Consider the following 13,512-nt stretch of genomic DNA (forward strand, 5'->3'; position numbering starts at 1 on the left):
TAAGTTGTGTCAGCGAGAGTTCATACCTCTGGACAGCCTGTCGTAGGACTCTGTCAAGAACTCTCGAATTTTATCTGAGGGTATAGCGAAGGAGATGCCAGCTGTCACTTTCAACGTATTGATCCCGATCACCTCACCATCCTTAAAAAAACAAACCTCTGTTTAGTTTCTGGTAACGAACAACTGCAAATTATTATATGGATTTAAACCATAGACTGTATGCAAAGATAGACGACATGACAGCTCCCTAAAAGTGACGCCAAAACATCTTGATCACCCCCTGGTGGCTGGCTGCAGTATACCTAACCTTAACCATCTCGCAAGAGTTTCGCAATTTGGCTGTTACCTTATTGACACAACCATATTTTGGCTTCACTTTTGTACAGTTGGAGGAAGTGGAGACGCGTTGTCCATCTATATATACAGTCTATGATTTTAACATGTCATGGGAAAGCAAAAATGGGTCTGCAACCGAAATAAAAAATAGCTTACCAGATTTACCAGAGGCCCTCCGGAGTTGCCGTACTGCAAGCCAAACAAACATACCACTTAATATTTGTATTTGTGAGAAAAACAAAGTGTATGCATGCATCTTTGTTCGCTTACATTTATGATGGCATCGGTTTGAATATACTCCATGTCGGAGTTGGGAAGGCCCAGCTCTCTGCCCCCTCGCTGAGTGGTGCTGACGATTCCCGTAGTTACTGTGTTCTGGAGGGAAAACGGGCTGCCGATAGCAACCACAAACTCCCCTGGTCTCAGGTCTGCTGAGCGGCCCAGCGGCAGCACAGGAAGCTTGGTCTGCAAGTGGGAAACACAGAGGGACAACACGTTACATTACTGGAGGCCAACGTTACTGAGAAAAAAGAATGATTCATGAGGCTTTGCAGTATAAAACGAATGGTCATGCAGACCAGCCAGCCCAGTCGCACAGCAGTTCAGAACCAATTCGTATTTAATCCACAAACTTAAGCAGTTTTGTTGCCTATGCCTAACCATGTCGGTCTATTTCTAAACCTAACTAAGTCGTTTGTTGCCTAAGCCTAACCAAGTCAATTATTTCTTAAGCCTAACTAAGTAGTCTGTTGCCTAAACCTAACCATGTCGATCTATTCCTAGACTTAACTAAATATTTTTATTTTGAAAAGACTGGAGCGGAAATTGACGAGTGTCACGTGTTGTTGGACATTTGTAGGAAAACGCACGAAGAATATGTTGTTGAAAGTCGTGCTGTGAACGTCATGAGAAAAATGGAAATTTGTGTCTATGTACACGAATCAAATAGATTAAATTTCGTGATTATTTCACAAACTGCCGTGAGACTGTGTTGGAGCAGCAGGTAGGAACAAAAACATCAAATGAATAGTTTATAAATAAATAAAAATAAATGTATAAATTAATGTATGCAAAATGCATTGGCATATGTACAGAAAAGGTGTCATTATTGCGTCACCAAGATGACCCTCAGCTCCTTCTTATGCCTATGTAGAAAATCTAATGTCGCCTGTTAGTGGAAGGTGATCTGAATGAACGGTGACACTGTTATGTTTTGGTGACTGATACACTGTCATCACGAAAAACAATGTAGTTTCCACTTTTCTAAGAGTGCAACTCTAAAAGAAAAACACAGACTCAGTGTTGCTTCGACTGCAATTACCCTTCTTCTCATGATCATGTGTTTTACGAGTGGACGGCAGGAAAATAATTACAGCAAAACCACTAACAGTCTTCTAAACACAACCCACTCAATGCTGCATGGCAGTGCTCCCATACAAAAACAATTACTCCTTTTCCACCGCAGTAATAAAGTGACATTTACGCCAAAACAACCCGACTCAAAATGCTAATAATCAAGATCAAAAGCTTCTTTGTTTAACTGAAAGTGTAGCCCAGCTGACAAATCATGCCTAATGGGGAGTGTGGTCCACAGATGCTGGAAAATGTACTGATATATACGGTAAATAATGAGTACCTTAAGCTGCTCTGGTTAACCCTGTTACACTGCTGGGCAAGGGAAACCAGGCTACTGAGAGCTGGCCTCTACAGACAGACAGGATATATTTATCCATCCGCAGAGACAGTTTCCTTCGCTGAATGAAATCATCTCTGCCGGGCAGCCTGCAGTCAAAGGCCAGGCGCCACCACATCACGTTGAGTCCGTGAAGAGACCCAACGCCCTGCACCATCTTAGCTTAAAGGACCTGTCTCGAATGCTCCTCCTATGTATCCATTTTGTTTACTCAGGGTTATAAATAGGCTGCAAGGTAACTGAGACAGCAACACAAGTTGGCACACGCAGACAAAAGGATAACTCAGCAGGCAAATCACAAGTCATATTATTCTTAAAGGGGACATATCATGCTCATCTTTAGGTTCATACATGTATTTTGGGTTTCTACTAGAACAGGTTTATATGCTTTAATGTTCAAACAACATATTATTTCTCTCATACTGTCTGTCTGAATATACCCGTAATCACCCTCTATCAGAAACGCTCCGTTTTAGTGCATTTCAACGGAATGACAACAGAATTGCGTTGCTAGGAAACAGTTTGGGTTCATGTTTACTTCCTGTCAGCTGATGTCATTCACATACACTGCAATAAGAAATAAACTGGGACACATTTAGAATGTTTACGTTTAAAACTGTGGAATTGTCTAAATATTGTAGATTTGTGACATCACAAATGGACAGAAATCCAAACGGCTTGTTTCAAACGCACAGTTTCTGAATACGGGCTGTGTGTATTTATCTGTGGATTGAGTGTTTTGATACTTTCACAGTATTTATATATCACTTAAACCTGCTTTATAATTTAAAAGACATGAAAATCTTACTTTTTACGATATGGGACCTTTAAGTAGGGCTGTCAATCTATTAAAATATTTAATCATGATTAATCGCATGGTTGTCCATAGTTAATCGCGATTAATTGCACATTTTTTATCTGTTCAAAATGTACCTTAAAGGGAGATTTGTCAAGATGTTTTCCTTATGCAAATGTATGTCTATGTTTATTATTGGAACTCAATTGTAAAAATGTACCTTAAAGAGAGATTTGTCAGGTATACACTTATCAACATGGGAGTGGGCAAATATGCTGCTTTATGTAAACATATGTATATATTTATTATTGGAAATCAATTACCAACACAAAACAATGACAAATATTGTCCCAAAACCCTCACAGGTATTGCATTTAGCATAAAAATATGCTCAAATCATAACATGGCAAACTCAAGCCCAGCAGGCAACAACAGCTGCGTTAATGCGTTAAAGAAATTAGTGGCGTTAAATCGAATTTGACAGCCCTATTCTCAAGTCATAAAACATGACACCTCGCTACATGCATACATTTTTGCATTTCAGTGTTCATGGATGTCTGCAGATAAAGACAAAATAAACCGATAACAGACACCTGATTCATAAAAAACTGCAAATTAAATTAGAAATTGGATTGTGGGAAAACATTTAAGACACACTTTTGATTCAGTCTTGTTATACTTTGCTGTAAACAATCTCGTCCCTTAAGGTGAAGTTATTATTAGAAGCAGACAAAGATAGTGATAGCTGGTAACTGAGGAAGAGAACCTTTCTACCACCTTACCTCACACACACACACACACACACACACAGATACACATATACAAAACACACAAATGTCCAAGGCTGTGTTCATGAATCCTGTGGGCTTGTTAGAACATCGTGGGGAAAGTAAACATGGCACAAAACACATAGGCTGTAGTAGTACAGTGTACATAAACCATGAAACATGCGTTTGGCGCGTGCAAACACACACACAAACAGACACCTGACACAGGAGTGGCGGTCTGTATAATCACCCCCCGCCGCCCCTCTCCCTTCACACTCCATGTGAGATAAGAGTATAACCAGATGGAGAGAGGAAGCAAGAGAAACACACACAGCTGAGAGAGAGAGAGGACGTCAGGTGGATGCGAGTCACTGCCAAGACAACCAGGACTCGGCCTTTGCCGGTCACCATGATTATGATAACAGTTAGTGATACTGGCGGTGTCATAGCAACTGTTGCCATCAGGAAAAAACCTTGCATCTCCAAAATGTCAGCTTTGAGGAGCTGCTTTGGTTGCAGCTTGACTCCAGTTAATCATAAGGTGTTTTGAAAGAATGTAGAGAGATAGTTCGGGTGTTTTGAAGTGGGGTTGTTTGAGGTACTTCTCCATAGTCAGTGTATTACCTACAGTAGATGTTGGCACGCCCGCAGTTTGGAGAAGCAGACAGGAGTTACCGCACGGAAGCAAAGTAATGTAATGCTGTGGACGGGGCTGGCAGCAAAATGTATTTTAGCCACCTAAAAGAAAGGCTCACCCAAAAAAAATCAGTTTAAGTGTACTCTATTTAGAATATTTATGCCGATTTACCTTACCTTGACACAGCTATACAGTCTATGTTTCCGACGGGGAATTGAAGCCGTTATCTATGCTTTCTCTAAAGCCACCAGACTCCATTGACAAAAACAGTAATTTTACCTCGCAAAACACAGGAGTTGCTTAAAGTGATATGGATTTTTTCTAGGTGCGCCTTTCTTTTAGGTGGCTAAAATATGTTTTGCTGCCTGCCCCGTCCACAGCAGTACATTGATTTGCTTCCGTGCGGTAACTGTTTCTCCAAACTGGGGGCATGTCATCTGTCATCTGTCATCTGTTGTAGGTAATACACTGAATAGTACCTCATACAATTCCACTTCAAAACACCCAAACTATCCCTTTAATAAACGCGAGTAATGCAGAGTTCACGCACACACACCAACACAAAATCACAATGCATTCAGCAAAAACATGTAAAAAGAGTGCAAAATGCATCAATACGCTGACAGCCAAACAGCGCCTAGGTGAGATGGCGGAACAAACACTGAACATGCAGATATGCACAACTTTTTGAAAGACTCCTCGCTTTCATATCACTTACAAAACGTGACTAGTCAGCAATCTGGAATGAGTTGTGGAAAATCATCCAGCCATGTGAGTCTGCCTCTTCCTGGCCACCCAAGTGACTCACCCTGCTATTTCAGACGAAGGTTACGATTGCACTCGTACTTCACCCAAAGACGCTACAGCCACACTTAAAGGAAGGAGGCAAGGTGAAAGAGGGGAACAACAAACACCACAAACCGCGGGGAAAAGAGTCTGAGAATGTGAGGCGAATGAGTCAAATGCTGCCTTGTTATTGATATTATGTGATGCATGCAGCGCACGTTGGCAGAGATCAGATTATGACCTGAAAAATATTTTGGGTTTAAGACAAATAAGAACAACAGTTTGAGTATATATATATACTGTATGTCAGAAAAAATAAACCATACATGCTGCAGAGTTTTGGAAAAAGTCTCCGAGTATAGCATCTACTTTCTGAAAATGAAAGCTCTCACAAAGGAAACCATGTTTTCCAAGTTCAAGCATCAGATTAAAGGAGGGAGGACTAAACAGCAAGTAGTTGCACGTGGTGTGAAAAAAATCCAGACTTTTTTTCTCTATTTTCTGTCACTGAGTTGAGTTTTGATTCAGCCTCCTGCGCACAGACAGGCACATTTAGGTTATCGGGGACACCCCGACAAAGGGACAAAAAGACAGATATGCTGGCAGACAAGCAACCAGATCGCTTTGAAAATAGCAGCAGAGTTCCTATAGAGATGCGTCATTGTTTAACATTACGGCCTTGCTCGTTTGAAGGCCCATTTAAAAACCATTACACTAACTACCGTTTTATGACTATAGAGGACCAGGTGCAAACTTTAACTCCAGTCAAGCTGGGATGGACTGTGGCTTAATAGTCTCTGAGTCACGCAGACACACACTGAGAGAGAGAGGGGTGGCTGCTAGGGCATGAACCCTCACAAACTCAAGTCTGTCAATTAAAACCCACACACCTGGCACTGCTCAGATATACAGCCAGACCACTTTAAAATACACACATTCAGACTAGGAAGCTGCTTCGGTTGGGTCAGCGTGTGACCCTGAACTGTATATACGGTCACTTCACGCTTTCCTCTTCCTTTCACACAAGTGATTTCAAAGCAGGGAACATACTTTATAAGTTCCACCTTGCAACCTTCATAAGTACACAAAGGTATAGGGTTGTTACTGCTGACGTCTGAACGTGTGCCCTCGGGCTTGTAATGCAGATAAAAATGGGGCAGGATTCAGCACGCTCGTACATAACATCAAGTCAGAGGATCAGAAGATCAGGCTGAGGGGTTGGAGAGAGGGGACACGGTATGTGTGTGTGTTTATCTGCTTGTATGGTGTGTACGTGACTCATTTGTATGTGGATGAATGCCTGTTTTTGCATGTTTGGCAGTGGGTCTGAAAAGTGAAGCCAACCCAACCAGTCGAGGCAGATGGCCGCCTACCCAGGACTCGCTTTTGCCCAAGGTTTCTACCCGATAAAGGGGAGTTTTTTCTTGCCACCGTCGCACCAAGTGCATGCTCATGGGGGATCTCTTGTTGGGTCTCTAAATTATAGAGTACGGTCTAGACCTACTCTATATGAAAAGCGTCTTGAGATACCTTCTATTATGATTTGACGCTATATAAATATATACCCCTACTTCTCACTTGATTTATTACCTCAGTAAACATTGTAAACATGAGTTTATGGTCTCAATCGCTAGTTTCAAGTCTTCGTCAATGCAGCATGATGTTCGTTTAGTCAATTATGGTATCATTAAGAGTCAAATAGACCATAAAGCAGGGTATAGGCTTTAAGGCGTGGCTACCTTGTGATTGACAGGTCACTACCACGATGTTGTTCGTTTGTATTTTAATCCTTTCACAGTGTGTTTGCAGTTCATGAAAGTTAATTGGTCACCAAAAATATGTCTTATTCAACGTCCGGTTGTACTTAGCTCCACCCTCTCATGTCACTTCTGGTTGCAATAAAATCAAGATGGCAACAGCCAAAAATCAATGCTATGTTTCAATTAAATTGAAGTAAGTATGGAAGTACGCAAATTTTGTGTACTTCCATACTTACACTTGTTATTTTGAGTGCATAAGTGCGTTCACACTGTGAAGTATGGCAAAATGCAGTGCAATCTAAGTACCCAGATGTTGTACTCAAAACAGTTACATTTTGAGTGTGGATTTTCGGACACTTCTCGCCCTCAACAGTCGCCATCTTCACTACGTAACCAACCTATTTCAAACTTGTGAAAATGGCTGGTGAGGAGGCTGCAGCAGTTACGAATGAAACGGCGAACACCGAACTATACAAATTTAAGTGATACATTTGTTTGTTTTTTTCACTAAGTACCACTATATTGTAGTCGGATAGGAGCCATTAATGGGTTAATTTATCCGTCTGAATTGAATTACTGCCGATACGACGTGATGTCCATGGCTGACTATCACCAGCTGATCTAGAGAGCTTCCGGTGAGTGCACTACGGCCGAGTGCGATTTGAGACAACACTTCCCTGTCGAAATTCACTACGCAAGTAAGTATATAGTGTGCAAAGTGTACTACATGGAAGCATACTAACAGAAGTATCCAAATTGAGACATAGCTCAAGATGGAAACGGCTAAAATGCCAAACTCCAGGCTTCAAAACGTCAGTCCACAAACCAATGGGTGACGTCACAGTAACTACGTCCACTTCTTATATATAGTTTACGATGTTTGGTAAACTGAGATAAAAAATAGATATGTAGGTGGATGTTATGACTACGATTTTTACACACAGAGCCATAGAAGTACATTAACTATGTCTTTGCTCCATTGAGCAATTCCAAGCATGTTCAAATCACATAGGCTAAACCATATCCTTGCTGACACCAGCACGGAAACCACTATGGTTTCCATATGTTGTTGGGAAGGTTTGTAGAGTGTCTAAGAGCAAACATATGTCTGCGAGCTCCGTGTGTATGTTCCACTCTGTGTAGTTTTGCACGAGAGCTCAGAGGACTTCAGAGGCGTCTCGGCTCTGGCTAGACACCACAACAACTTTGAACTGCACAAATCACAATGATGAGAGGAGATGAGGTCTTCATTTGATTCAGGAAGTCTGCCTAAAGTATATGAACTGCAACTCTCTTTGACCTAAAGTATTAGCTCATGCTTTTATTTATATAGTTTTGAAATGTTTCACCGTGCTCTGTGATGACAGGCGACCTTTTCAGCATTCACCGCCAGGATACGTTCCTGCACTGACCTTGAACGGGAGAATAGGTTTAGAAAATGGATGGATGTTTAACTGCACGCTGAGATAATAGTGGCAAGAGTGAAAACTTTGACTGTAATTCTAATTTCTATAGGTTTATATGTCTAGGGCAGTTATACTGTAGTCTAGACAGACTACTTTATATGACTGGGGGAGCATACTGGAATCTCCTCAAGCACCTCAGAGGGTCCCTGGATCCCAGCCCTGCCTGTATGTGTTGCACTTTCCTAAAGCCTACACCCAAATTGTGGAGTACAACACTTGTAATAAATGAGTTAGTATAATACAAAGCACAACTAGCTAAATTACAAGAAAACATATTTTCTCTCTTAGTGATATCTATCTAGCTATGCAGAATGTTTAATTTCTCCAGGTTTTGAGGTATCTGGTGAATGGAATTTTGTTCCTGGTACTCATAGTATTAAAACAGTTTTAAAAAGGACCTATTATGTTTATTTTCAGGTGCATATTTGTATTTTGGGTTCCTACTAGAGCAGGTTTGCATGCTTTAATGTTCAAAAACACTATTTTTTTTCTCATATCGGCTGTGCTGCAGCACCTCTTTTCACCCTCTGTCTGAAACGCTCCATTCACTTCAAGTGCATTGGAGTTCAGAATAGGATCAAAGTACCTAGCAAAAAAAAAAAAAAAAGCTAACTGCATACTTGTCAACCTTGAGATCTCCAAAATAGGGAGGATTTCAAAACCAAAGTCGGGTGTCTGGAGGGTGCTCCCCAGAAAAACTTTCAGAGTTTCAGAGACTTTGTTTCCTGTATTCTGATGACTTTTAAAGAATGAAAATTAAATAATATGTACACTGCACCAGCATTTTTGTTAAATAGGCCTACTTTTAATTTTACTTTTAATTAGCAGCAAAGAAAACTGAATAACTCGCCCCTCTGGCGTGTGAATCTCTGGTATAAACTAGGCTAATATTCATCAGTTTCCATTCATTCATTAATTTTTTTTGCCCCTGCTTGAGTATTTCTTTCTCTTGGTACTCTCCATTTCCCTTTCAGACACAAGATGACAATGGCACCACTGCACTGTGAAACCCGTTATTTCCAATGGCTTGTGCTGCGCCACGCCAGCTTTGCTGTGATGCTGTGATTTGCGTCGAGCACAGCTCAAACCACTCCGAGGTGCTGCGAGCAGCTCTCCTTCACCGGAAAAAGACATTTGGTGTAGCTCTGTTGTCGTCCAGGTGGAAACAGTAGGGCTTATACACATTGTATAGTGCCAGAAACATGTTGAGATAACGAAAAGGAAGAAAAAGGAAAAAAGAAATGCTGGAGAACTGTGACCCCGGTAGGAAACCGGGAGAGGGCAATGAAAACCGTACTCTTACTGCACGGATATGTGCCAGTAAGAGTATGTTTGACAATGTTTTTTTCGCCCTTTTTTCCTAATTTGGGTGAATTTACCCTTAAAGGCAGGGTCAGATGATATAATCTATTCCCCTAATCCTCTTTAAAACAGGCGTTGTGACAGAATGCATCACAGCCTCTATTTAGTTCAAAAATAAAATGAATTGATAGTCAGTGAATGTCTAAAATACACTGTTCTGTTCTGACTAAAGCTGTGGTTGTTCTAAATAAGCATCTAAAGTGACGCCATTGACTGATAACCCGAAACAGTTGTGGGTATGGTTGCTGGGGTTGGGAAACAATTACGCAGCAATAAAGAAAGCCAAGAAAAGAAAGTGCATCAAGATCCAGCGGGGCAAACGAGTGAGTGTGTGTTTTCCTTGGCTTGTCTCCCATCCAACTGCATCCTTAAGCATGGGAACCATTTTGGTTGCAGGGACAAGAGATGAAGGAGAGAGGTTAGGTCAGGAGGAGCGGAGGATGTGATTCATTTCCCCTCCGCCTGTCTCTGAAGGACGACATGCTGTGTCTTTCCACTGGCAATGGAGCGTGTCCTCTCCAAGTCCCTACAGTGAGCCATTTTAAACCCATCCATGTATACACACACACACACGCACACACACACACACACACACACACACACACACACACACATATTTGAATAATTGATTGCATGATTGCAAGCTTGCGTTTGTACTGTTCATCTAGGGGAATGTGGATATCTCTTACTTCCTGGGGAAGCATTTAGCAAATGTTGCTGATAAACAGATAGATAAACGCAGGAGCACATGGCTACAGAGAGGCACATTCCTTCTCTTTCCTCTCTGCTCATGAACACAGACGCACACACACACACACATACATATTCCAATAATAGCCCAGTCCAAACCAGCAACAGGCAAATTTCCAAGAGGGGAAATGGGTTTGGGACGGGTTGGGACTCTTAATAGTAGGCGATGGGTAATACAGAGACAGACAGTGGCATTGTTTCAGGGGACCGTATGGGAAACATGAGGCCAGTTTTCTCTGCCACACTGCAGCATCTTGTAAATCTGATTTTAGCAGGAGGGTCGAGTTAATGGCTAATTTATTTATAGTTACGTCCAACCGTTTCAGTGGGATTTAATTCTTTTTGAGGCAACTTATCATTACAACACCTCTGGTGTTGAAAATAGGAATAGGAAGCTTTATGCAGTTCACATTGATAATGGTGGCAAATTAACATTTGCAGTCATTTTTGAAACAATGAGTCCTTGACTTCAGACAGAAGTAGACAAAAGAAGCTTCTCATTTTTAGTCTGCAAACGTTGATTTTGTCGGCTGAAATGACAGCTGTTGCTAGAATATTTCATAGGCTATATAGCTAAGCTATAACGTCAACGTCATTGGTTGAAATCTGTCTCCGGCTGACTTGTTTCCCTGTAAAAGGCTCTTAATATGAACTTCGTGGCTATAAATCATGCTAAAAGACAAAAAAAGAGAAGGGCATGTCTTTTTTTTCTTTAAGCAACAAGTCAGCAAATAAAAGCATGTACTTGCACTGCAGGGTACAGTTTGCCCTAGTGTTATTAGGATGGTAATATAAGGGGAAATGTAAATGTGTTTTTACTAGACAAAAACATACCTGGACAAGCAATACAGAAAAATATATACTTTGAAAGACAAAAGTCTTTGAGGATGAGGCCTAAGGATGAGGACTAACCATAGATTGTATATAAGACAAGATAGACGAAATGACAGCTCTCCAAAGTGAAGCCAAAACATCTCAATCTCCCCCTCGTGGCTGGCTGCAGAATGGGTTATAAATCCCACCTCCTCCAAGTTAGCGGATGGGACATGGGCCAAACTAAAAAGTCAAAGTAGACGTCAAATACATTTTCCCAAAGATGTATTGATGTATGTTCAAGTGTTCATTTGGTTTTAATAAGTTATTGATGCTATAAAAAAAGGGGGTGAGACGTCATGATTGGCAGCTGTGACTCTCTCTCGCTGACGGCCGTGCTCGGCTCGCGATTGGTTCGGGTGGGTGACCTCCATACTGCGACTCTACCACCCGATCACTACTAGCTGTGCAGACCCTGGCTCCAAATCACGTCAAAATCTCAAGTTAGCTTCACTTCTGTACAGTGGGAGGAAGTAGAGACGCGTCCGTCCATCTTTATATATAGTCTATGGGACTGACCGATGTGTCTGGCTAATAGGATAATGCTGCGGTTACTGGTGTGTACACTATAAATTCAAGAAAGAGCAAGAAAGACGCTAACGTTAGTGAAAGTTCAACTCCTGAAAAGGCTTTTTTAGTAACTCCATAATGTAGTTATAGCTAATAATATGCTAACTCTTGGCCTTTGGAAGTAACACTAAGATAGCTAGTGAGCCAGGCATGGAGACGTATTGCAGCTAACAGTAAAGCAAATAAACAAACAGATTAAACTATTCCTTACAAACTTGGTTTTATCAAAATATCCAAAGCTTGACAGGCCTGCTTTGCCTACAATTTTTGAGCTGCAGTGTGAACAAAGCCAAGCATCAATGCGTTCCCTGCATTCAGCTGCATTTGCAGTATGAAGCACTCAAAACCCAAGGTTAATGACTGCACAGGCCGTGCAGTAAAGTGATCTGGAATGATATGGAAAACTCCCTGCATGCTACATTTGAGTGTTTTGAAGTCATTCCAAGTCAGCGTGGTTGCTTTCCGAGTCCGTGGGGGTCAATATAAGTCAATATGATTAAGTAAATGTCCTTCCAAGTCAGCAAGCTTCTAGTCAGAGTGAAAGCAGGTAAATCTGAACCCATCATTATAAGCACTTCCAAGTGAATGTGACCGTGTCCAAGTCCTGAGTGAGCGAATGAGGTTAATGAGAGGCATTTCGCTGTAAAAGCTGAAGCACAATGAGTTCTATCATTATTGTGCTGTTGCCACATCACACAATGCACTCATTAGCCTATAAGCTCACATTGTTCTCCAGACATATGGATCCATTTTCCAGGCCTTGACCACATCGCTCGCTCTTTCTCTGTCCCTCTTGCTTTCTCTTTTCCCCCCATACTCTACACAGGAACAAGTGAGTACGGCACTCTTTCCCCATCCCCTTCCCCTCTGAAGTTCCAGCTGCTGTAGACGGACTAATGTATTCCCCAGAGCTGAGGGGTAGACCACAGCCCAGAGAACGGACTGGGTCTCGCTACCAATAAACTCCAATTTCACATAGGAAAGGGAAGAAAAATGAGACAGAAGCGACTCTTTACACTCAGGGAAAACCTAACTTTAAACTTTCTCACTCATAAACTTGTACAATTGTTTATTGATTATCTGCTTCTGGAGTGCTGACATTAACAGCATTCAGCTTTTATTTAACAGCGAGAACGCGATGAGGAAAAGTAAAGTAAGGAGCAGATGGAAGATTAAAGATACATATTCAGCACCAGTCAGGATATGAATTTATAAAATCACATATGGTAATTTTGCTATAAAACAGCCCAATTTATGCTTGAGGACAATTTCTATAAAAACTAAAACTCTAATCTGAAAATCTCCTCAACCTAGAGATGAAAAGATATTTGTGTGCTCATTTAATATTTTATTTTCACTTGAGCGTCCATTTCTGTTTCCAGTGGTGAAAGTACTCAGATCCTTTACTTAGGTAAAAGTACATATACCACATTCTAAATATACTCCATTACAAGTAAACAGTCCTGCATTCAAAATGTTACTTAAGTAAGAATATTATATTATTCGTTTTAATCACTGACAAATTCATGTAAGAGCATTTTAACGCTGTAGGTCGTCAATGTGGATCTAATTTTACATACTTTGTATACTAATGGGTATATTACTATGATGCTACTGCATCACATCATATGTTTTCATGTTTTTATGTGTAAAAAGTAGGGCTGTCAGAGCTAACGCGATAGACAGACAACTGACTTGTAATTTGCTTATGAAGAC

General features: G+C 41.1%; 1 protein-coding gene across 2 annotated transcripts in view; it reads right to left on the reverse strand.

Moving 5' to 3' along the window:
* The window catches only part of LOC119496095 (serine protease HTRA1A-like), a 35,864-nt gene that overhangs the window by 5,602 nt on the left and 16,750 nt on the right, over nucleotides 1-13,512 (reverse strand). For both annotated transcript variants that reach the window (XM_037783163.1, XM_037783162.1), the window contains exons 4-6: nucleotides 607-801; nucleotides 493-525; nucleotides 27-141 (exon numbers count right to left, since the gene is read on the reverse strand). In XM_037783163.1, the coding sequence (XP_037639091.1) occupies nucleotides 27-141; nucleotides 493-525; nucleotides 607-801 (343 nt within the window). The remainder of the gene's footprint in view (nucleotides 1-26; nucleotides 142-492; nucleotides 526-606; nucleotides 802-13,512) is intronic.

The sequence above is a fragment of the Sebastes umbrosus genome, chromosome 10, assembly GCF_015220745.1.
Source record: "Sebastes umbrosus isolate fSebUmb1 chromosome 10, fSebUmb1.pri, whole genome shotgun sequence".
Classification (NCBI taxonomy): Eukaryota; Metazoa; Chordata; class Actinopteri; order Perciformes; family Sebastidae; genus Sebastes; species Sebastes umbrosus.